This window comes from Danio rerio, chromosome 18 (genome assembly GCF_052040795.2).
Source record: "Danio rerio strain M-AB ecotype USA chromosome 18, GRCz13ab, whole genome shotgun sequence".
In the NCBI taxonomy this organism is placed as follows: Eukaryota; Metazoa; Chordata; class Actinopteri; order Cypriniformes; family Danionidae; genus Danio; species Danio rerio.
Genome location: NC_141038.1, coordinates 52,418,663 through 52,444,620, shown reverse-complemented (window position 1 = coordinate 52,444,620; position 25,958 = coordinate 52,418,663). Strand labels below are relative to the sequence as shown.

General features: G+C 37.2%; 1 protein-coding gene across 8 annotated transcripts in view; it reads left to right on the top strand.

Annotated features, from left to right (window-relative positions):
- ltbp4 (latent transforming growth factor beta binding protein 4) overlaps positions 1-25,958 on the top strand; it is a 121,975-nt gene that overhangs the window by 67,311 nt on the left and 28,706 nt on the right. For 5 of the 8 annotated variants that reach the window (XM_087293412.1, XM_087293411.1, XM_087293408.1 and 2 more), the window contains 10 exons: positions 1,945-2,047; positions 6,952-7,020; positions 9,648-9,770; positions 15,562-15,726; positions 20,067-20,444; positions 21,764-21,865; positions 22,536-22,664; positions 23,276-23,401; positions 24,593-24,712; positions 24,909-25,028. In XM_087293412.1, the coding sequence (XP_087149538.1) occupies positions 1,945-2,047; positions 6,952-7,020; positions 9,648-9,770; positions 15,562-15,726; positions 20,067-20,444; positions 21,764-21,865; positions 22,536-22,664; positions 23,276-23,401; positions 24,593-24,712; positions 24,909-25,028 (1,435 nt within the window). The remainder of the gene's footprint in view (positions 1-1,944; positions 2,048-6,951; positions 7,021-9,647; positions 9,771-15,561; positions 15,727-20,066; positions 20,445-21,763; positions 21,866-22,535; positions 22,665-23,275; positions 23,402-24,592; positions 24,713-24,908; positions 25,029-25,958) is intronic. The other 3 variants (XM_087293410.1, XM_087293409.1, XM_087293414.1) reach the window with 1 other exon arrangement.

Below are 25,958 nucleotides of genomic sequence, written 5' to 3'. Positions count from 1 at the left end.
AAGAGACAAAACGTAAAAGTAGTTACATAAAGTAAGATGAATGCAGTGCATACCTTTTAGAGAAAGGATTACATTTTATTGTAGTGTTTATTTATTTAAAAGAAAAAAAATATGCATGAGTCTGAGCTGAATTGAAAGTTTTTTAGTTGCTAAAGTGCATCTCATTTGCAGCTAAATTTAAATGCATTAAATGCACTCGAAAAGGTTTTTTTGTTTTAAAAAGCCTTTATCACAGTTTTTCTCAGTGGCTTTGGTCATACCTGTCAACATTGGGATGTGAAAATAAGGGATATGCCCACTATAATAAGGGATAGCCGTGCCACCCCCCCTAAATATGTTAATTTGGAGCTGTTTCATTGTAAATAAACAGTTAAATGGTCAGTAATATGTTTTATTATTATTATTTACAGAAGAAAAAATAAATATATACATAAGCAGCAAATACATTAGCAAATAGTTCAGCTATCAAATCTCAATAACCTTTTCTTCACTGTATAACGAACACATTCTGATTAAACAGCAACGAATGAATCTTATTTATCTAGAGTTTTTCGTTTGACTACATTAAATAACAGGTGTCACTTTAAAAATGCACACATCTAACACTGAAATGAAAGCATTCGACTGCTTTTCTAACTGTTTATTAACATTTAAGACGAAATTAGTTGTTTGAAAAAAAAAGCTCACCAAGATCAACATCTTTAGATATTATTATTATTAATTATGTGTATTTGTCTGTTCAAACACGCACCTAAAACCCAGACTTTCCCTCCGCTTCAAATCACGAGTACTGAATCTGCTTGGGGAAGCACCCTCTGTTTATCACTATGGAGTGCGTCAGCTGACTGTCGTGCACCTCTATATGACTGTTTTGAGGATCGCATAGGAGGGATGACGGCACCTGTAATGAAAAGGAAAGGAAATCGCGCTGTTTTTATATTTATTTCAAAGTGTTTTCGTGCCTGAACAAAGCGAAAGCACAGAACAGACTCACATTTAAGAGCAAGGGGCGGCCTCTGGTGGTTCGGCAGTATGGCATGCGTAAAGGTATGCTCGACTCTTTAATGTTATTTGACAACCTTCAGAGAAAGACTGAAAATATGGGAGAAATACAGGGAAAAAAAGCGGGATAGAATTGTAAAATATGGGAGAATCCCGGGAAAAACGGGAGGGTTGACAGGTGTGACTATGGTGCACTTCTCACAACACTATTCACATTTTAATTAACAAATTAATTAACAGAGTAAACTGATGTAATAAAAACATGACAAAGCCATTTGACTATCTTGTTCATCAACAATGGTGTCAGGACTTTCCTTCTTGGTGACACTTTGATTGGCATCAATACTTGCTTTTGAGAAATGAACTCTCCATTTTGAGCATGTGACGCGCTTTTGCAGGTTATCAGCTGGCTTTTGCAGTTGGTACTAATTGTTTTGATTAATGCATTTTCTGCTGTGCAAATGTAAACAGTGTTGTGAGAAATGCTCACTAACTACCCCTGAAGCACTTTTTGATTTATTTAAAATGCATTATTGTTTAAGTTAATGATGAAAAGAGTTAGCTGTACTTAAGATTTTCACAGCGGATGAAAATAGTAATAGTGATAGTAATACATTTTTTTTTGGGTTGGGGTTGATGGAAAAAATAAAATAATTAGCATTCATTTAACATATATTAATTTATTAAATTTCATTTAAATAATCATACTGTAGATAGAAGGATAGATGGATGGATGGATGGATGGATGGATGGATGGATGGATGGATGGATGGATAGATAGATAGATAGATAGATAGATAGATAGATAGATAGATAGATAGATAGATAGATAGATTGATTGATTGATTGATTGATTGATTGATTGATTGATTGATTGATTGATTGATTGGGTTTCATTTAACTTGTATATTCTTCTACATGTGTTTGTGCTCTGTCTCACAGTGCAGTTCTCCTCTGCCGGGTCTGCGCAGTCAGGAGATGTGCTGCAGGGGTGTCGGGAAGGCCTGGGGAATCAACGAGTGTACGCTCTGTCCCGCCATCTCAGGTGAGTCCATACTGTCAGAGCAAACACAGGCTGAGCACAAACCATACCTGTCGACTTTGGGATGTAAAAAATACGCAACGTAACATAAAAACACATGTACATATACAACTATAAAACACCCGAGACCCCATAACACACACACACACAAAAACGCAAACACACTCCAAGAAGTTTTTTAATAAACACAGTTGGATGTATACATAACCCCTAACCCCGGCCACAAAAAATAATATAAATATCTTAGTAAAAAATATATGACCCTAAAGCCCCCTCAAATCCCCAAAAAAGAAAACCCACCTCAAGAAAACTGTAAATAAACGTAGTTGAAACCATACATAACCCTAGCCATTAACGCCCCCCCCCCCCCCCTTTAAATGCTAATTTACACCAAGAATATTGTAACTAAACATAGTTAAAACCAAACATATCCCTAACCAACAACAACAACAAAAAATGCAAGAAAATGGTAAATAAACATAGTTGAAACTGATCATGGCCCAGTAACGTATTTGAGATTGTTTAAAAATGTACTTGGCAACTTCTAGTTGATTTGTGAAAACATTCATTCATTTTCCTTCAGCTTAGTCACTTATTCACCACAGTGGAATCAATTCCAGCATATGTTTTACGCAGTGGACGCCCTTGCAGCTGCAACCCAGTACCGGGAAACACCCATACACTCTCACATTTACACTCATACACTACAGCCAATTTAGTTCATCAATTCTCCTATAGCGCAAGCATTTAGACTGTGGGGAAAACCAGAGCCCCGGAGGAAACCCACGCCAACATGGAAAGAACATCCAAACTTCACACAGAAATAACAACTGGCCCATCTAGGAATCGAACCAGTGATCTTCTTGCCGTAAGGCCACAGTGCTAACAACTGAGCCACCGTTTTCCCTTTATGAAAGCAAAAGCTGCAAAAAGACGTGGCTCCTGATACATATTTCTTGGTTCTCAAAAATGTAGCCCTGGGCACATATCTTCAATGAGCCTGAACAACACAGGTGAGCTGTCTGAGCATTTACAGCAGTACATTCCTGTACTCACAAACCGGCAACTAAACACATAAACTCACTGCTATCAGTTGAGCTGGCTAGAAAAACCCGGGTTTATCTTGTAAAACAGAAACTGCATGACTTCATGAGATAAATATAGCTTTGCCAGCTCTTTGGCAGACTGTGACTGCAGTCCTGCTACTATATTATTATTATTTCAGCAGTCGAGGTGTCGCCGTCAGCCGTCTGGATAAACATTACAGCATATTTACATTCCTCATTCACTCAATGAAAGATGCAGCATTTGCTTTCATGCCGCTTATAGAAACTGAGCTCAGCGCCGCTATCAGTTATTAAATATAAGAGTGACTAAACATGATGGAAACCATGATGGATTTTGAGATAATGCATGTTGAGACCGTTTTCATGCCATGTCATAGCTATTTATGGAGGATACAATCTGTCCCAACAGGAGCCTATGCACGATCATAAATCATGACATTCAATGATGACATTTAATTGCACCAACATCACCAACACTATAAATGTGAAATGTGAATGAATGAATAGATGGATGGATGGATGGATGGATGGATGGATGGATGGATGGATGGATGGATGATGGATGGATGGATGGATGGATGGATGGATGGATGGATGATGGATGGATGGATGGATGGATGGATGGATGGATGGATGGATGATGGATGGATGGATGGATGGATGGATGGATGGATGGATGGATGATGGATGGATGGATGGATGGATGGATGATGGATGGATGGATGGATGGATGATGGATGGATGGATGGATGGATGGATGGATGGATGGATGATGGATGGATGGATGGATGGATGGATGGATGGATGATGGATGGATGGATGGATGGATGATGGATGGATGGATGGATGGACAGAAGGAAGGAAGAAAGAAAGGATTAAATGAATGAAGGAATGAATGAATGAATGAATGAATGAATGAATGGACGGACGGAAGGAAGGAAGGAAGGAGGGAAAGAAAGAAAGAAAGAAAGAAAGGATTGAATGAATGAATGAATGAATGAATGAATGAATGAATGAATGAATGAATGAATGAATGAATGAATGGACAGATGGAAGGAAGGAAGAAGGGAAAGAAAGAAAGAAAGATGGATGGATGGATGCATGGTTGAATAGAAAGATATATGGGTGGGTGAATGGATGGATGGACAGACAGACAGAGAGATAGACAGAAGAAAGGATGGATAGATGGATGGATGGAATGAAGGAAGGATGGATGGAAGGAAGGAAGGAAGGAAGGAAGGAAGGATGGATGGGTGGATGGATAGACAGACAGACAGACAGAAAGAAGGATGAATGGATGCATGGATGGATAGAAAGATGGATGGGTGGGTGGATGAATAGATGGACGGACGAACAAACAGACAGACAGAAAAATTGATGGATGAATGGATGGATAGACAGAAAGAAGGATAGATAGATAGATAGATAGATAGATAGATAGATAGATAGATAGATAGATAGATAGATAGATAGATAGATAGATAGATAGATAGATAGATAGATAGATAGATACATAGATAGATATAGTAGTGTATGAAAATGTGTGAATGCGTGTGTATGGGTGTTTTCCAGTACTGGGTTGTGGCTGGAAGGGCAAATCATAAAACTTATGCTGAAATAGTTGGCGATTGATTCTGCTGTGGCGACCTCTGATAAACAAGAAAAATGAATGAATGAATGAATGAATATTGATTTAAAGCCAGCGCTCTTCTGTTTCTCTTCACGCAGAGGAACATTTATCCAGCATGTATTTTCATAACTGCTTGGCGACCCGGAGAGGTTGATAACGTTAAGCACATGGTTATATAATCATTGAGCCGATGCTGAATGATGACTGGAACAATAGAGGCGTCTGTTACACCCCTCCAGATCTTTGGCTTCTCGGAGCCACAAATATTCAACCTCACAGGGACAAATACTTACTTTTCCTCTCTGTGAGGCACTGCGGCAAACACACTGCTGGAAGACGAGCAAACCAGAACAATAAATATATTCAATGTGCATCTTAAAGAGACAATTCTGTCATTATTTAATAACCCAAAACATTTTCTTTCTATTGTTGAACACAAAAGAAGACATTTTGAAGAATGCTGAAAGCCTGTAACTATTGACTTCCATTGTACGAAAACAAATACTGTGGAAGTCAATAGTTACAAGCTCACCACAAGATTAAAACATACTATTTGCTCACCTTGTTTTAAAACATTTACAGTATGAGTTTCTTCTGTTGAACACAAAATAAGATATTTTGAAGAATGTTGAAAATCTGTAACCATTGACTTCCATAGTAGGAAAGACAAATTTTATGGAAGTCAATGGTTACAGGTTCACCAAAAAAGAAAATAACTTCGCTATTAGCTCAGCCTATTACTTGTTTCAAACATTTATTGGTTTCTTTCTTCTGTTGAGCACAAAGAAGATATTTTAAAGAATGTTAAAAACATAGAAAAAACAAATACTATGGAAGTCAATGGTTACAGGTTCACCTAAAAAATTTAAATATACTCACTATTAGCTCACCCTTTACTTGTTTCAAACCTTTAAGAGATTCTTCTGTTGATCACAAAAGAAGATATTTTGAAGAATGCTGGAAACCTGTAACTACTGACTTCTAAAGTAGGAAAAACAAATACTATGGAGGTCAATAGTTACAAGTTCACTAAAAAGTGAAAATATGCTTAATATTTGGTCACCCTTGTTGCAAACTATATAAGTTTTTTCTTCTTTTGAACAGAAAAGAAGACATTTTGAATAATGCTGAAAACCTGTAACTATTGACTTTCATGGGAAAAACAAATAGTATGGAAGTAAATAGTTAAATTTTCACCACAAAATGAAAATATACTCACTCTTTGGTCATTCTTCACTTGTTTCAAATAGTATTAGTTTCTATCTTCTGTTGAACACAAATGAAGATATTTTGAAGAATGTTGAAAACCTGTAACCATTGACTTCCCTAGTAGGAAAAACAAATACTTTGGCAGTCAACAGTTACAGGTTCACCACAAAATGAAAATATAATCACTATTAGCTCACCTTTTACTCGTTTCAAACATTTCCTAGTTTTTTTTTTCTGTTGAGCACAAAAGAAGATATTTTGAAGAATGCTGAAAACCTGTAACCATTGACTTCTATAGTAGGAAAAACAAATACTTTTGAAGTCAATGGTTACAGGTTTAAAAAAAAAAAAAGAAAAGAAATATGCTCACTATTTTGCCACCCCTTACTTGTTTCAAACCATTTAAGTTTCTTTCTTCTGTTCAACACAAATGAAGATATTTTGAAGAATGCTGAAAACCTGTAACCATTGACTTTCATATTTCTTTGTTTTTGTTCTACTATGTTAGTGAATGGTTACAGCTTTGACAATTTTGGGTGAGCTATCCCTTTAAGGTTGTTTTATGAAACTATACTCCCAGATATTATATAAGTTGCATAAAATAAAATGCCACCCAAAGAAAGACACTTTCAGGACTATATTTTAACACACTTAAAGGAACAGCGCACTAAAATCTGAAAATGTACTCACTTTTTGGTAACCCTTTACTTGTTTCAAACTTTATGAGTTTGTTTCTTTTGCTGAACACAAAAGAAGATATTTTGAAGAATGCTGAACATCTGTAACCATTGACTGCCATAGTATGAAAGACAAATACTATGTCAGTCAATGGTTACAGGTTTTTAGCTTCAACAATTTTAGGGTGAACTATCAGCCTAGGTCTCATTAGGTCTTCTTTAAACGTGATGATAGCACATTTTTCTTGTGTGTTGTTGTGTCTGAAGATGAATGATGTGCTAATTATTGTGTTATTTATCTGTGTTATTCTGTTGTGTCTTCAGGGAACAGTGTGAATGGTCAGGCCAGCTGCCCGAAAGGTTTCGACAGGGTTAACGGGACGCAGTGTGTGGGTAAGACACCATTATCTCTCACTATCTGTACTTGACTTAACTTCTTCACCCAGAGGTCAGCCAAATACATTCGTCTCTGATGACGTTCTGATGTCTAGTTCTGTGTAAATACTGAATCTGATGCAGACGCTTCTCAGCTTTGATCATTGCCTTCGTTCAGTTGCTGTTTCTGATGTTAAACGTGAACATTTAGTTGTATCTACAGGGGCAGATCATTGTGGAGGGGCTTTATTTCTATGATGTGCCTTAATCAATGGGGTAAACAAGTGAGATGGAGCTGTTGTTGTTTTGTTTATCTGTCAGGCTGACTGGACGACATTATCTACAGTAAATGTATAATATGGATGTGTTATGTGTGTGAGATAACAAAGATAGAATAGTTAAAAATTGATGATGGGCATTTAATAATAATTTAATCATTTAATAATTAAATTGAATTGAATTAAGTTTAATTGAATTTAATTGAATTTAATTGAATTTAATTGAATTTAATGGCATATTTTTTATGCGACTGATGCCCATCTAGCTGCAAACTAATATTTTATTTTATTTTATATATATTTTATATATATATATATATATATATATATATATATATATATATATATATATATATATATATATATATATATATATATATATTTTTTTTTTTTTTTTTTTAATCAAGCATTTAAATAAATTTTTTTTTAATTATTATATTTTTTCCCATGCACCATTGCATGACTATAATTTATTGTATGGTTTTATTTGAATAATTTTATTTCATTGTATTTTATTTATATATTTTATTTTATTTCTGAGCAAGATATATGAAAATCATTATTTTTTTTCCATGCACTATTGCATATATAATTTTATGCATGGTCTTATTTCAATCATTTTTATTTTATTTTATTTTATGTTATTTTATTTTATTTATGTGAATTAATGTGTATTTATGTTTCAAGATAAATGAAATTCAAGATTTTTTTAATTATAATTTTTTTCTATGCATCATAGCATGACTATAAGTCTTTGTAAAGTATTTTTTTAATCACGTTTTTTAATAATTTATTTTATTTTATTTTATTTTATTTTTGAGCATGATATCTGAAATTCAAGATTTTTTTTTAATTTGCATTATTTTTTCCCATGCACCATTGCATGACTATAATTTAATGCATTGTTTTATTTTTATAATTTTATTTTAGTTTATTTATTTACTTATTTTTATTTTATATTTTATCTTATTTAATTTTATTTGATATTATTTTAACAAGATAAATGTAAATCAAGATTTTTTATTATAATTTTTTCCTTGCATTATAAAATGGCTATAAGTTTATATTATTATTTCAATCATGTTTTGCCATATTTGATTTTATTTAAGTTTAGTTTAGTTTATTTTATTTAAAACATTTATTTTAGTATGTTTTAGTTTTTCTTATTTTGTTGTTTTACGAAAGAAAATGAAATGAAAATGTAAACCAATATATATTTTTTAATTATCATAATTTTGTTTTATTCCCATGCACATAATGACTATAATTTTAATTGGGTTTTTATATATATATATATATATATATATATATATATATATATATATATATATTTTTTTTTTTTTTATTTTACTTAAAAAAAATTAAATAATTTTTTTTCCATACATCATGGAATCACTATAAGTTTATATTATTTTAATCATGTTTCATAAAATTTTAGTTTATTTTAGTTTATTAGTTTATTTTATTTAAGAATCTTTATTTTATTTTGTTTTTATTAACATGCATAATAGTACCTTTATTTTTATACCTGCTATTGCAATGCTATTATTTCACTCGATGCTTAATTTTTAAAGCACACGCCGACAACCTCGTCCAGCTGACAGAGCTGTTAAACCCAAATAGTCTCACATGGTAGTAATTATGACCAAATGAATCTTTCCCAATTTGTCAATATCCGTGAAACCCAGAGAGTTTCTTCCCTGGAGGAGAATCTGCAGCTAATCTTCATGCTGAGCGTAACGGCCGAGCAGATGGTTTGATAAACACACTGTAAAATCAATTTATCAACACATAGCTGGAGCTGCTCACAGGGTCAAATAATCACAACTCCAGATCCGTTACGTATCCTTTTCTCTATTTCTGCCGCCTGCTGCTTCAAACCACATCACTTCTGTCATTACAAAACAACAATGCTCAATGGGTTCACTACATTTGGAGATATCATGAGGAATCAATTTCACTGCATTACAAAAACATATTGTAACTTTGGGGCGGCATGGTGGCTCAGTGGTTAGCACTGTGGCTAGGTCAGTTGGCATTTCTGTGTAGAGTTTGCATATTCTCCATGTGTTGGCGTGGGTTTCCTGCAGGTGCTCTGGTTTCCCCCAAAGTCCAAACACATGCGCTATAGGGGCATTGATGAACTAACTTGTGCATAGTGTATGTGTGTGTGTGTGAGAGTGTGTATGGCTGTTTCCCAGTACTGGGTTGCAGCTGGAAGGGCATCTGCTGCATTAAACATATGCTGGAATAGTTGGCGGTTCATTCCTCTGTGGATATATTGTCTATATATATTATATATCGGGTGGGCAATGCTGCGGCGTCTGTCAGGTTATGACAGTCATCATGTTTCCTCCTCTGGTGTAGATATTAACGAGTGTTTGCAGCCGGGTTTCTGTGAAAACGGGAACTGTGTAAACACCCGAGGAAGCTACAGTTGTGTCTGCAATGAGGGATTCTTGCTGGACGCCTCTCATGGGATCTGCATCTGTAAGTACGGGACTGTCGGACACCGCGGCGTCGCCTGAGAGGAGAACGGGAGGAGGAATATGACAGAAAGAGCAGAGACACACAGCTACAGCCTTCAGTCACACATACAAACGCACACTAAGAAAGCCTTTTGTCTGTTTTTAAAAGATAGATCACCCAAAAATCTAACTTTACTCACCCTTAAGTGGTCATGCGTTTCCTTTTCCCTGTAGAACACAAAAGAAGATATTTTGAAGAATGTCGGAAACCTGTAACCATTGACTTCTGTAGTAGGAAAAGCAAATACTATGGAAGTCAATGGTTACAGGTTTCCACCATTCTTCAAAATAACTTCTTTTGTCTTTAACAGAAAAAAAGGCTGAAACATGTTAGTGAAAACTGAGTAAGTAATGCTGGCATTTTCATTTTTTGTTGAATTGTCCCTTTTATTCAGTGACATCTCGACTATTAATCCTACATTAATCAAGTGTTTTTAAGGGTAATGATTTGTTTGGCCATTTTGTCACTACAAAATAATATAAATATTACATAATGCACTCTCACCGGCCACTTTATTAGGAACACCTGTGCAACTCCTTGTTAACCCAAATTTTTAATCAGCCAATCACATGGCAGCAACTCAATGCATTTAGGATTGTAGACATGGTCAAGACGATCTGCTGCAGTTCAAAGCGAGCATCAGAATAATGAAGAAAGGGGATTTAAGTGACTTTGAATGTGGCATGGTTGTTGGTGCCAGACGGGCTGCTCTGAGTATTTCAGAAACTGCTGATCTACTGGGATTTTTACACACAACCATCTTTAGGGTTTACAGAGAATGGTCCAACTAAGAGGAAATATCCAGTGAGCGGCAGTTCTGTGGACACAAATGCCTTGTTGATGAGGCCAGAGGTCAGAGGAGAATGGCCAGACTGGTTCCAGCTGATAGAAAGGCAACAGTAACTCAAATAAGCACTCGTTACAACCGAGCTCTGCAGAAGAGCATCTCTGAACACACAACACGTCCAACCTTGAGGCGGATGGGCTACAGCAGCAGAAGAGCACACCGGGTGCTGCTCCTGTCAGCTAAGAACAGGAAACTGAGGCTACAATTCACACAGACTCACCAAAACTGGACAATAGAAGATTGGAGAAACGTTGCTGCTCTGATGAGTCTCCATTTCTGCTGACACATTTGGATGGTCGGGTCAGAATTTGACCTCAACAACATGAAAGCATGGATCCATCCTGCCTTGTATCAGCAGTTCAGGCTGGTGGTGGTGGTGTAATGGTGTGAGGGATGTTTTCTTGGCACACTTTGGGTCCATTAGTACCAATTGAGCATCAACGCCACAGCCTACCTGAGTATTGCCGCTGACCATGTCCATCCCTTTATGAGCACAGTGTCTCCATCTTCTGATGGCTACTTCCAGCAGGATAACACACCATGTCATAAAGCGCCAAACTGGTTTCCTGAACATGACAATGAGTTCACTGTACTCAAATGGCCTCCACAGTCACCAGAGCTCAATCCAACAGAGCAGCTTTGGGATGTGGTGGATGATTGGCATCATGGATGTGCAGCCGACAAATCTGCAGCAACTGTGTGATGCTATCATGACAAAATGGAGTAAAATCTCTGAAGAATATTTCCAGTACCCTGTTAAATCTCTGCTACGAAGGATTAAGGCAGTTCTGAAGGCAAAAGGGGTCCGACCCGGTACCAGTAAGATGTACCTAATAAAGTGGCCAGTGAGTGTATAAATATATATCTATATCCCTCATCCTACTCAATACTTAAATCCTACACTGTAAAAATGAAAGGTTCCACACAAATTGGATTTCTGTTAGAACAACATGAAGGAAATAAGTTAAATAATTATTTTTTACAACATTAAAAGGATCGAAGATAAAACAATAAGGTCCCCCCTCCAAAACAAAACACAAAATAATTGTGTTGTTTCAGCTCAATTTAAATAAACAGCAAATGTCCGTTTTTGAGCGCACTAACTAGTAATAAGCGGCTAATTAGTAGTTTATTGAGCTGAAAGGCTTAGTTATTGGATTGTAAGTAGCATAAAATGTACATTAAAATAAAGAAATCATTCGTATTTGTTTATTTAATGAACATGAGACACTTTAAATATTAACCTAAACATTGATTGTAAATAGAAATGAAATAAAGTGCATATTTTCCCAGTATTGTGAAGCCCTAATTTAAATCATAATAATAATTCACTATATTTTTATATTTGCCATGGTGAGTCTCAGTGTATTATTAACCAATACAGCACAGTACAGTGTCTCATATACTCCCAACAGCGCAGAGTTTCAGATCCACACTACATAGTGAGCAGAAGTGCAGGTTTTGGCTGTGTGCCGCTGTGTTTCTGTCTGTTCCAGCAGGCATTACTCATATGCATCCTTACTTCCAGGCCTTCTGTGTTTTTCCGGGGTTTTCCTGTGCATTTGGGAGCTGCATTTCTCTCTATTTCTCTTTATTTGTTGAAATTCTGCGTCTCTCTGTTTAATCAAGTTTTCCTCTTGTCTGAATCTTGTCAAGCCTTCCGAGCATGTTGATGTGTGTGGTCAGGTAAGTGTACATGTGTGTGCTCTGTGTACTTCATCTGCGTGATCATACTGTACTCCTGCAGTGATTGGCTCAGGCTGATCTGTGTGGCTGATTAATGCCTGGCTCTATTTAAACTCTGTTTGTGCTGCTAAGCCAATCAAAACGCTCCAGTGTGATTTAGAATGTGTGGGAGAAATGTCTATTTCTTTAGGGTTTTGTTGAGGTACATGTTTGTGATGTCATTAATACATATAATCAGATTAAAGGGACGGTTCCCTAAAAAGATATTAAGTCTTAAGTCTTCTGAGAAACACAAGAAGAGATGTTTTGCAGAATGTCCAAGCCGCTCTTTTACCATGTAATGAAAGCATACAGTGATTTAGTCTCCAAAAAGACGTCTTTATAGATGTTATTACGCCCCAAGTCTAGGGGAAAACAACATGGGCATAATAAACAAGAAAACAAATGTGTTGGGGTGGTGGATTTCCCAAACAAATCAAAAACTTACTGCAAAAGATCCCCTTTGGTCGACAACCAAACTCAGACACTCAGTTCAGAGTAATTGAATAGATTTATTATAGAAAAAAGTAGTAAATATAAATGAGCATCTCTTCAGGGTGGCCACCGGCCAAAATAACAGAAGAATCTATAAAGCAAATGCACTAAATGAAAAATACAGGAAGCTTACCTTTTTTCCTAAACATAAACATAGTCAAAAGTAATCAAATAAATAGGCAGACCACCCCTACAAGCTCAAACTCTCAAAATAGATTAACGTATGAACAACGGTACAAAACTGATTGTTGGTCGTCGGCCGGAGGGGTAAGGGAAATCCAGGAGCTCCACTCCCAGCACCGAACGCAGCACTGAGCTCCCCGAACCCTGCCGGAAGTTCCTTTTTATACAGGCCTCCGAGACCAGCAGCCAATCAGAACACGAAATCACATATGGGAGCCTATGGGATAACAGAAAACAACAAGAAGGCGGGACAAAGAATAAGACATGCAATAATAAATAAATAAATAAACTTCAGTCGTAACAGATGTACACTATTTTTAAAGCAAAACTATAACATTGTGCGATGTGGAGGACCTGGAAAATTAAAATGTATATTTTTCGGTTAATTTTTGGGGAATTTTCAGTTTCAGTGTATTCAGTTTGGTTCCTCAAACAAGACTTTTTAATTCTTCTGGACATTAAGTGCAATTTTGATTTTGAAAGTATACTTGCTGTGTTATTTAGTTCTTATATAGTCTTCTTTTTAGCTCTATATCTACACTACCTGACAGAAGTCTTGTTGCCTATCCAAGTTTTAAGAACAACAAATAATAACAGGACTTCTAGTTGATTATTTGGTATCAGAAGTGTCTCATATGAAAGGTAAAGGCCTCTAGATTTTGCTTATTTGAGCTCAATAAAATATGATCATGCCTTGATTATTAATGATTGCATTAGGACAGTAAGCTCTGACTTTTTCACTGAACAGAAATAATGTCCAGTATAGAATATAAAGTCCTGCTGCAGTGGAGACAGAATGAATATTGTGTCTGACTCCATCATGAGCTTGGAGGACTGCATCCATACATCTCTGACATGACTCACATCACTGATTAATAAAGTCATCTGGAATGGCAAAGAAAGCGAGAGACATGCTCAATAATGTTCATGTCTGGTGACTGGGCTGGCCAATCCTGGAGCAGCTTGACCTTCTCTGCTTTCAGGAGCTTTGATGTGGAGGCTGAAGTATGAGCAGGAGCGCTATCCTGCTGGAGAATTGTCCCTCTCCTGTGGTTTGTAATGTAATGGGCAGCACAGATGTCTTGATACCTCAGGCTGTTGATGTTGCAGATCTCTCGCACGCCCCCATACTGAATGTAGACCCCAAACCATGATGTTTCCTTCACCAAACTTGACTGATTTCTATGAGAATCTTGTGTCCATGCTGGTTCCAGTAGGTCTTCTGCAGTATTTGTGATGATTGGCATGCAGTTCAGCAGATGATTCATCTGAAAGATCCACCTTAAGGATCAACTAGAAGTCGAGTTATTATTTGTTGCTCTTACAACTGAGATCCACGACAAGACTTTCATCAGGTAGTGTATATACACTTTGTATTATGCCAAAATAAAAATAAAAACACTGCAAAAGTACAAAAGTCTAATCTTTTTTTCATATATACAATATCTAATTGCTATTTAATACAAATAAAACTGCAATATAAAACAGTTTAAGTGCACTTTTTTGCTCAATTTACTTTTTCCCAAGTGTATAGCATCAGAAGACTTCGGAATATGATTTTGATGTTTCTTTTTTAATACCTTAATGCTCGCTGCATGCTTTTGTTGTATGGAAAGGAGCAGCATGAGCATTCCTCTAAACTCCTGTTCCTGTGATCCACAGAAGAAAGAAAGTTATTCAGGTTTGAAATGAAATGAAAGTAAATGATGACACAATTATACGTTATTTTGGGGTGAAATCTCCCTTTAAAAGTCTACATGACTACATTAAGCCATATGAAGTTTCATGACGCCTGTAAAGAAAATCTGTTATCTGACAGTAGTATTTTGTGATTCACAAGTGTTTTCTGTGTATTTCCAGTTATGATTCTCATTATTGCACCTCTTTACCTAAAATTGTGATGTTAAAACTTTAATTTAAATGACTTTTATTATAATTCTAAGCACTTTATTACTACAGAAATAAGTTCATGGTTCATTTTGTGCTATATTTTACAGGATACTTTACAATGTTAAAAATGGCATTTTTTTGTAAACATTTCATCATCAAAAGTTGTCAGAGATTGATCCCTTTATGCGGATAAAAAGCATAAATGCATGGAAAAAGATTAATCACAATATACACAAAACTGTTAATGCACAGGTTTTATTTACCGTGTTTTTACATACGTCTGTATCTGCATGTGCAGTCTGTGGCATGTTCAGATTCACATCCCTACACGCTCAGAAATAAAGGAACAGTAGCTGCCACTGGAGCAGTATCTTTTTTTAAAGATGCATATTTGTAGCCAAAGAGTCCACAGCGGTGTCTCAAAGGTGCATTTTAGTACCCAAATGTACTTAAATCACCTAAAAAGTACCTTTGAGGTACTAATATGGACCCTTCAGGTACAAGTATGTGCCTTTTGAAAAAGTACTGCCCCCAGCGACAGCTCCTGTCCCTTTAGTTCTGAGCATGTGCATGCAGTATTTAATCTTATCCCTTACTGTTTTCTGCCTATAGCGCAGAAGGTGATCTCGGAGGAGAAGGACCAGTGTTTTCGGATCCTGAATCAGGGCGCCTGTTCTCTGCCCATCCTGAGAAACATCACCAAGCAGATCTGCTGCTGCAGTCGGGTGGGAAAAGCCTGGGGGAAAAAGTGCGAGTTATGCCCATTCTTCGGCTCAGGTGAGACACTTGCACACTGTAATGACAGTGCATACATGAAGATAAATTCCCAAATGCAGCTTTAATAAGAGTGCTGAATACAGGGACAGATGGTAACCTGCTGATCATCCAAAAGAGTAGTTGGTGTAACATGCGAAAGGTCAAGTCAGGAAGCAAAACAAACATAAACATACAAACAAAACAAAGAGTCAAAACTAGGGAAGGCTTAAACTAAAAAGGGTACTAAAACTGTTAAACTAAAACGTTTCGACACAATTTCGAGATCTTGAACAGCAGATGTTTCGAAACGCTGCTCTGAAACGTTTCGAAACACCCAGGTCACGTGATTAAAGTGATTTAAAGGATCACAAGCAGTCCGAGACCTGGTGAATATGCATTTGATTGACATGGTTGCCGACAAAACTACAATCTCCTGTAGTCTAGAGGACCATCTTTGGACATAATTACTTAATTTGTGAAACTGTTTCTTTCCTGAAGCTGTTCCAGAGCAATACATTTAAATGACCACTAGGTGTCACTGTAGAGACATGTTTCAAACGTTTCGAAGCCTCAACATATTTGCTTCAGCTGTTTCAGTGTTTCATGAAGCCTTGCTCTGCCCACCACTAGATGTAACAGGCTAAAGACTAGGGCATAAAGCAAAACAAACATAAACATATAAACAAAACAAAGAGTCAGAACTAGTGATGGCTGACACAAATTTCGACACGGTGTATTGATCCCGCAATGCAGATGTTTTGAAACGCTGCTCTGAAGCGTTTCGAAAAACACCCAGGTCACATGACTAAAGCGATTCAAAGTATCAAAAACAGTCCGAGACCTGCCGAATCTGCATTTGATTGACAGGGTCGACAACAAAACCACAATCTGCTGTAGTCCAGTGGATCGTCTGTGGACATAATTCCTCAATTTGCGTAACTGTTTCTTTCCTGAAGCTGTTCCAGAGCAATACATGAAAAATGACCACTAGATGTAACTCTAGAGACAGGTTTCGAAACGTTTCGAAGCCTCGACATATTTGCTTCAACTCTTTCAGTGTTTCATGAGGCTTTGCTCTGCCCACCATTAGATGTAACAGGCTAAAGGTCGAGACAGGCAGCAAAACAAACATAAACAAATAAACAAAACAAAGAGTCAGAGCTAGGGATGGCTGACACAAATCTAACATTTCGACACGGTGTATTGATCCTGCAATGCAGATGTTTTGAAACGCTGCTCTGAAACATTTTAAAACACGCAGGTCACATGACTAAAGCAATTCAAAGGATCACAAGCAGTCCAAGACCTGGGGAATCTGCATTTGATTGACAGGGTCGGCGACAAAACCACAATCTCCCGTAGTCTAGTGGACCATCTTGTAGACATAATTCCTCAATTGCGTAACAGTTTCTTTCCTGAAGCTGTTCCAAAGCAATACATAAAAAAATACCACTAGGTGTCACTGTAGAGACGGACTCCGTAACGTTTCGAAGCCTTGATATATTTGCTTCAACTGTTTCAGTCTTTCATGAAGGCTTGCTCTGCCCACCAGTAGGTGTAACAGGCTTAAGGTCGAGGCAGGCAGCAAAACAAACATAAACATATAAACAAAACAAAGAGTCAGAGCTAGGGATGGCTGACATGAATCTAACATTTCGACACGGTGTCTCCATCCCGCACTGCAGATGTTTCGAAACGCTGCTCTGAAACGTTTCAAAACACACAGGTCACGTGACTAAAGCGATGCAAAAGATCACAAGCAGTCTGACACCTGGCGAATATGCATTTGATTGACATGGTCGGCGACAAAACTACTATCTCCTGTAGTCTAGAGGACCATCTTGTGGACATAATTCCTCAATTTGCGTAACTGTTTCTTTCCTGAAGCTGTTCCACAGCAATACATATAAATGACCACTAGGTGTCACTGTAGAGACGGATTCAGAAACGTTTCAAAGCCTTAATATATTTGCTTCAACTGTTTCAGTGTTTCATGAAGCCTTGCTCTGCCCACCACTAGATGTAATAGGGAAAACATTGAGGCAGGCAGCAAAACAAACATAAACATATAAACAAAACTAAAGGTCAAAACACGACTAGGCAAGACAATGAAAATGCTTTGTAATACACACTATACAGATATACAAGACTGAGCAGGGATCGTGTGTGAAAGTGGTGCTTATATAGTGTGTGTAATCAGTGTAAACGATCTGCAGACGTGTGTGTAATCAAAAAAGATGAACATCAGGTGTGATGTGCTGTGAATTATGGGACGTGTAGTCCGGTTCAGTGGCAGATGTGATGTGTAGAGTTTTTAAAGCATGCACACTTAGATGAACATCTTTAAGGCAGACGTTTGGGGCGAGAGATGTTGGCGCACAATATTGAAACAACATGATTTGGATTTTTTTGCACAAAGCGTCCAACTGTTCCTCAAGATGCCGTCCCACCCACACCAGCAGCAATATTTCTTTGAAAACGTCTGGAGGAATATCAAAGGAGCTGGGATTTACTGTGTAATTTGTCTGCCTTCGTTTTAAATACCGCAAGTTCTAGCATCGCCCCGGTTGACCCTCTTTCATTTCTGGCTCAGCTGAGAAACACTTGTACTTTTACAGGGTTTTAAGATCTTCAGAACTGTGTTTTGTGTTTGTTTAAAGAGATAGTTCACACAAAACCATAGAAATAATGTCCTCATTTATTCACTTATTCCAAATCTGAGCTTCTTTCTTCTGCTGAACACTTCTGTTTTGAAGTAAGCTGTAAATCTGTAACCATTGACTTCCATTGTATTTGTTTTTCCAACTATGGAAGTCAGTAGTTAGATGGGTTTCAGCATTCTTCAAAATATCTTCCTTTGTGTTCAATAGAAGAAAGTAAGTTTGGAACAACTTGAAGCTGAGTAAATATTGGGTACATTTTCCCTAACTCTAGAAAATCAAGCTGTAGAATGGCCCAGCCAATCACCTGATCCGAATCCAATAGAAAATACAAAATGAAGCTCAGATTTAATAGATGAGACCTACAGAACCTTTGAGATTTTCACCTCTTGTTGAAGTGTTTTTAAAAGTTCTGAAAAGCTTTTCCCCCACTGAATACAATATATTTTATTTGAAGAAACATTTATTGGTAAATAGAAACATAATTTGGGACAGAAGCTTTTGATGTGGAGGGTTATTTTGTGCTGGAGGTACTGTTGCCCTAAAAACATTAAATTAAATAGTTAAAAATAAAAAAATATAAAATAAAATAATTTAGTTAAAACAAGTGATGTCAAAATTAACGCATTCGCGTTGTTGTGTTAGAATCCTTGTGAAATACAGTAATACTTTAGGACGCTTAGTTTAAGCAAATTTGATGAACGTGATCATGCGTGTTGAATCTGAGGGGAGTCGCTCCAGTATGGAAGGCCGTTGGGGCCAAAACGTCTGCAGCACGTTGTGTGTGTGTCTGTCTGTGTGTGGGTCTGTGTCAGGCCTGTTGAGGGGTGTCAGGGGTGGAGTGAGCGACGTATCTGAGTAGGGGCGAGAGGGGTGTGCAATGTATTTAACGACTGGTTTGCAAGAAATTATCATTCATTTGCGGGCATTTGGGAGTCTCTGTGCACTTGCGGGATACTCCTAGTCTTAGCAACTGGATGAATGTAAAGGAGGATTAAGCAAAATGGTTTCTACTCTATAACTAATGTTCTCAACTCACAGCAATAAAACTTTACAATGAGTGCAACAGTTTGTATTGTATAGTTTATTATTATAATTTTTCATTTTCCATATCTGCAATTCCTGTATTTTGGCATTTTTTTGCAGTCCACTTAGAATCCAACATGGAAATCAATGTTTTCTTTATTGCATTGATTGTTTTAAAATTTAAATGTCATTAACATGCCTGTGTTTTAATTTCTGTAATAAATATGGCTGTCAAGCAGGATCTTGATGGTTTATTGTGGGTATGTTGTTTACATGAAGAAATCTGTGTTACAAGTTAAACAAAAATTCTATTAAACAATTATATTTTGAATTTAAATGTTTTTTGTCTTGCGTTTACATTAATTTTACTTTTAAATAGCCAAAATTACAAGTTTCAGTATTTTAAATGTGATTAATCGCGATAAATTTTTTTAAAAAGGTGCGATTAATTAGTTAATTTTTTTAATCGATTGACAGCACTAGTTAAAACATACATACTGTATACTGTAGGGAATGTATAAGAGAAAGATTTCCCTTTTTAATACCTTGACTTTTTCAATCTGCAGTACTCCTTGAAACCGGTTATCATCCCTTGCCTATGTCAAGGGATCTTTAAGAAACAAAAAATGTGAATTTCCCAGATTTTCAATCAGTTTCTTATCTTTATGTTCACAGCTGCCTTCAAGGAGATCTGTCCTGCCGGACCGGGCTACCATTATTCAGCTTCGGCGGTCAAGATTAACCAAAGGGTCGCTGATATTGTAGACAGCAGCGGGACAAATGTGCGTACATCCACACAAGACAAACAAACCCAACCTGAGAGCTCCAGAACAAACTCACAGTCCACCAGAACCCAGCAAACCAGCAACACGCACACCATCAGAGTCCAGCAACCCTCAATCTCTCAGTCGAGCAGACCACAGCAGCCGGACACGGGTTCGGTTATCATCATAACTCAACCCAAACTAAACCAGCCAACAGCCGGCAGGACCACAAACATACATGCTGGGAATTCACCATCATCCACCAGCCAACCGGCCCGAGTGAACACACGTGAGCCTTTCTCATTGAGTTATTTAGTAAAACACAGAGGAACACTTTCATTTTAGGTGACATAGTTAAACACTAATTACAGTTAGTTTTGCTTAATTACACGTACAGCTGAAGACAAAATTATTAGCCCTCCTGTGAGGGTAATAAAGATTGTTTCTTTTTTAAAAAGCACATTTTGTAAACATGATAGTAATAATCAGGCTTAACATTAACTTTTTTGACCACCAGCCACTGTGGCTAGCAGTTTTCCAACATTACTAGCCACTCGCCATTTTCACTAGCCACAATTTTATTGTTGGGAAATTATATATTATACACATAAATATGACTTTGACATGCTGAAATGACTTGATTTAGTTTGCGTTATCTCTACATGCCTCCTCATTAATTTCACTTTTGTGTGTCGTGTATGAGCTCGCTCAATAATCATGAGCAAATGGCTCAGGCTTTCATATATTACTATTAGTTTTCATAACTTTCAGAGCCCAAAATGAAGGATTTACCCAATTTATCTCTGACCACACTATAAATAAACAGTTCATTATTTCTAAGCTACAAATTTTAAATGTGTGAAAACATGCTAAACATAGCTGAATACTCTACTTTTTATTTAACAAAACATATGCACATGTGTCATGTGTCATGTGTCCTGGCTAAAGGTCCCAGATCACCAGTTAACTACACATAAATGGGGAGTTATTCTCCTATTAAAGCAATGTTATTGTAAAAAAATATATAATTAAACCATATTAATGCAAAAGAAAGCAGGTAAAAACATACTGTGTGATAATGAAAGGATGATCACACACGCATGGTTGATGATAGACCCATAAATTATCTTTTTAAAGAATGGTTAAAGCGAAAGCAACTGGCGCTGCTCACAATAAGTCAACTCTGGATCTCTTGAAAGCAGCAGGACTGTAAGTGCATGTTCCTCCCTTTTGTTCAGTCTATTTGAAAGAGAATCGATCGCATCAGTTGTGTTTCTAGACACAGTTGCTTCACAAAAGGAAACGGGAGCGCGCACGCGTTATAAACAGTAGCGCGCATCACCTCAGCTGTTAGCGTGAGTGTTTATCCTCTCATTCGGTATTCTCCTGCTTTGCTCGCGTGAAGTTGCGAACGCAATTTTTTTTTGTCAGTCGTGTTGCTTCTCGATCGCCTGTGCATGCATATTGGACCATCCTTATTGTCGAACCCTGCTTCATTTTCATTCTCATCATTCATTTGCATTTTTGACTGATCTGTAATTATAGGATGTAATATAATTCTTTTAAACATGCGACAGCGAGTGGCTGATTTAATCTGATTGTTTACAGCTGTCATCCGGACGCAAACCAGCCGACCTTCGGTTAACAGACAGCCGGTGTCTCCAGTCAGACCTCCACCCGTTACACCGCGGCCACCTCCAACCAGACAGGGTGCGCCATCATTAATTATACACTCAAAGTTTTTATCACAGATTTTTTTATTACTGAATTGCAAATAATAATATATGTTTTACATCATATGGTGGCTCAGTGGTGAGCACTGTCGCCTCACAGCAAGAAGGGTGCTGGTTTGAATCCTGGCTGGGCCAGTTGGGGTTTCTGTGTAGAGTTTGCATGTTCTCCCGTGATGGTGTGGGTTTCCCCCACATTCCAAACACATGCGCTATAAGGGAATTGGGTTGGCTAAATTGTCCGTAGTGTATGAGTGTGAATGAGTGTGTATGGATGTTTCCCAGAGATGGGTTGCAGCTGGAAGGGCATCCACTGCATAAAACATGTATCCAGAGTGTATGGATGTTTCCCAGAGATGTGTTGCAGCTGGAAGGGCACCCGCTGCGTAAAACATATGCTGGATACATATGCTGGGCAGCCAACGTGGTACTAATAAGGTGTACCTAATAAAGTGGCCGGTTAGTGTAGAATGTATTCATATATGCTGTGTTGTATGAATTATGATTATATATATTTTTGGGATTGAAAATTAGAAGTTAAAACATGATATTTTGCCTAAAAGATGAATTTAAATGTCTGAAAATGTCACACTTTTTTTACTTTATATGTTGTGTTTGTGAGTAATGCCATCAGTGGTTGATTCCTGCAGACGTGCGTGTGTGTGAGTCGAGACCTCAGGTGTGTGGTCCGGGCCGCTGCATTGACCTGCCAGGCGGTCGACACACATGTGTGTGTAACACTGGATTCATCCTCAACCCTCAACAAGGCCACTGCCAAGGTATGAAATCACGACCGAGTGCATGACTTTAGACTTCAGAAGCACACTAGAGGAAGAGGAAATGAGCACCATTGCAGACCTCCGCTCTACAGAAGACAGAAATATATAAGGTGGTGAATGTGTGTGCTTCATAACAGTTGGCAAACCACTTGTAGACTTCTTCCACACCATTAAATGGCCTGACATATTTTAGCTTCTCCCCAGCCGGACATATCTGGCACTGTGGAAGATTTCCTTTTTCTTATTAATGCTTCCAAAGTTTTAAAAGGTCGAAGGTCAATTTCTGAGGCAGACATCTGTCTGTGTGTCTGTGTGCATCTACAAATGATGAATATGAGTTTCAGGGCTTCAGCTGTGGGACTTTTCTCTGTGCATGTGCATTATGTACTTACAGTTACTTATGACTGGGGAAACAGGTATTGCAGACAGCAGTAGGGTGCAACAGTTGGAGAGAAAGGGCAAACTCTCTAGGGAAACTGTTGTGTAGTTAAACATTTATAACAATAACTGATGAACATGATCTCATTTTTCATCCTAAGATTGTTTTACTTATGTTGGAAATCAATGATCAGGTCATCTGACGTTTCTCTTTGGCTTTCTGTCACTATCAGACAAAAACGAGTGTGTGTTGACGCCCCGGCCGTGTTCTGTGGGGGAGTGTGTGAATACACCCGGCAGCTTCAGATGTGTGTGTCCAGCAGGATACCAGACCAACTCCCAGCAGACCCTCTGTGTCGGTCAGAAACACTCATTCATTCATTCATTCATTCATTCATTCATTCATTCATTCATTCATTCATTCATATATTTATTCATTCATTCATTCACTCATTAATTAATTAATTCATTTATTTATTCATTTGTTCACTCACATGTTCATTCATTCATTTATTTATTCATTCGTTTATTCATTCATCTATTCATTCACCCATTTATTGATTGATTCATTAACCCATTTATTCATTCATTCACTTATCTATTCATTCGTTCATTTATCCATTCACTCATTCATTTATTCATAAATTCACTCACTAATTTATTAGTTCTTTCATTAATTTACTCACTCACTAACTCATTTATTCATTCACTCAAACTATTTTTATTCATCCATTCACTCATTTATTCATTCATTCACTCATTTTTTCATTTAATCACTCATTAATTTATTTATTCACTTACTCACTTATTCACTCATTTATTCACTCATCATTCACTCATTCACAAATTTATTCATTTATTCACTCTCTCATTCATTCATTAATTTACTCATTCATTCACTCATTCATTTTATTAATTCATTCATTCATTTATACATTCATTCAATAATTCGTTCACATATTCATTCACTCATTTATTAATTCACTTATGTATTAATTTACTCATTCATTTACTCATTTAGTCATTTATTAATTCCCTCATTCATTAATTTATTTATTCATTAACTACTCATTCATTCACTCACTCACTCACTCACTCACTCATTCATTCATTAATTTATTCATTCATTCACTCATGCATTTATTCGCTCTCTCATTCATTAATTCATTCATTTATTCATGTTATTTATTCATTCACTCATTCATTTATTCACTCATTTGTTCATTAATTAATTTGTTCATTCATGCAATTAATTAATTGATTCATTCATTCATTCATTCACTCATTCATTTGTTTTTTTCATTTACTCACTTACTCATTTACTCACTCATTCATTCATTCATTCACTCATTCATTCACTCACTCACTCACTCACTCATTCATTCACTCATTCGTTCATTCACTCATTCATTCATTCATTCACTCACTCACTCACTCACTCATTCATTCACTCATTCGTTCACTCACTCATTCATTCGTTCTGTTTACTGACTGAACTCTCTAGCTTTTTTTTTTAAACATTCTACTTCATAAGTGGTGTTTGTCCACAGATCTGGACGAGTGCCGTCAGGTGCCCAATCCCTGTATTAACGGCCGCTGTGAAAACACACTCGGCAGCTTCAGGTGTGTGTGCAGGACTGGATACAAACTACAGGACAACAGCTGCATAGGTACTTCCCTACATTTTACACATAAACACCCTTTATTTAATAAAAACAATATCTGTGTGTGTTTGATGAAGTACATCTTTTGTGCATAAGACACTTTTTAACACATGAACAGATCTTTACTGACCTCGCACTCGTGAAGAGATTTCTGTATGAGATCTATTCAAAAGCACTTCACATGGTGTTTTATCCTTCATAGACATCGATGAGTGTGTGGACCCGCTCCGCTGTCCGGGTAAGGAGTGTGTGAACTCGCAGGGCTCGTACAGGTGTGTGTCCTGTAGACCTGGCTTTGATCTGCTCAATGGACAGTGCTCAGGTAATACACAGCACAGAAATCAAAATCCTTTGCTCCAAAACTCTGCTATTCATTCTCCTGTGATATGAGGCATGCAGAATCTTTTAAGGTGTTTAAATAATCTGTAAATTGTGTGTTTTATTTTTTAAATGTTTTTAACTTGTTACACTTTTATTGTTGCATTGTTTTATCCATGTATCGCTTAAAAGTATTGCGCTTTGGGGGGTACATTTTTAAGAAATGCATTACAGGCACTATTTACAGTTGAAGTCAGAATTATTACCCCCCCAACCCCCCCCCCCCTTTGAATTTTATTTTCTATTTTAAATATTTCCCAAATGTTAAACAGATTCAGGAAATTTTCACAGTATGTCTGATAATATTTTTTCTTCTGGAGAAAGTCTTACTTGTTTTATTTCAGCAAGAATAAAAGCAGTTTTTAATTTTTTAAACACCATTTTAGGGTTAAATTAGCCCCTTTAAGCTATTTATTTTCCCAATAGTCTATAGACAAGGTCTGGTATTCAGCAAGCTGAACTGCCGCTCTAGGCAAAGGACGGTCAAGCCGCCCTCAAACCTAAAGTGAAACCGCCCTAGATGCGGCTATAACTGAGGCGCGGGTGGCGAGGGTAGTTTAGGGGACGCCACCCTCTCTATTCTGCCGCGCTAGACGCGGATATAACTGAGGTGCGGGTGGCGAGGATAGTTTCGGGGACGCCGCTCTCTCTATTCTGCCACCCTAGACGCAGATGAGGGCGCGGGTGGTGAGGTAAGTTTCGGGACGCCGCCCTCTCTATTCTGGCGGCCGCCTAGGTCGCCTCTATGGAAGCGCCGGCCCTGTCTACAGCACAAACCATCGTTATACAATATCTTGCCTTATTACTCTAACCTGCCTAGTTAACCTAATTAACCTAGTTAAGCTTTTAAATGTCACTTTAAGCTGTATAGAAG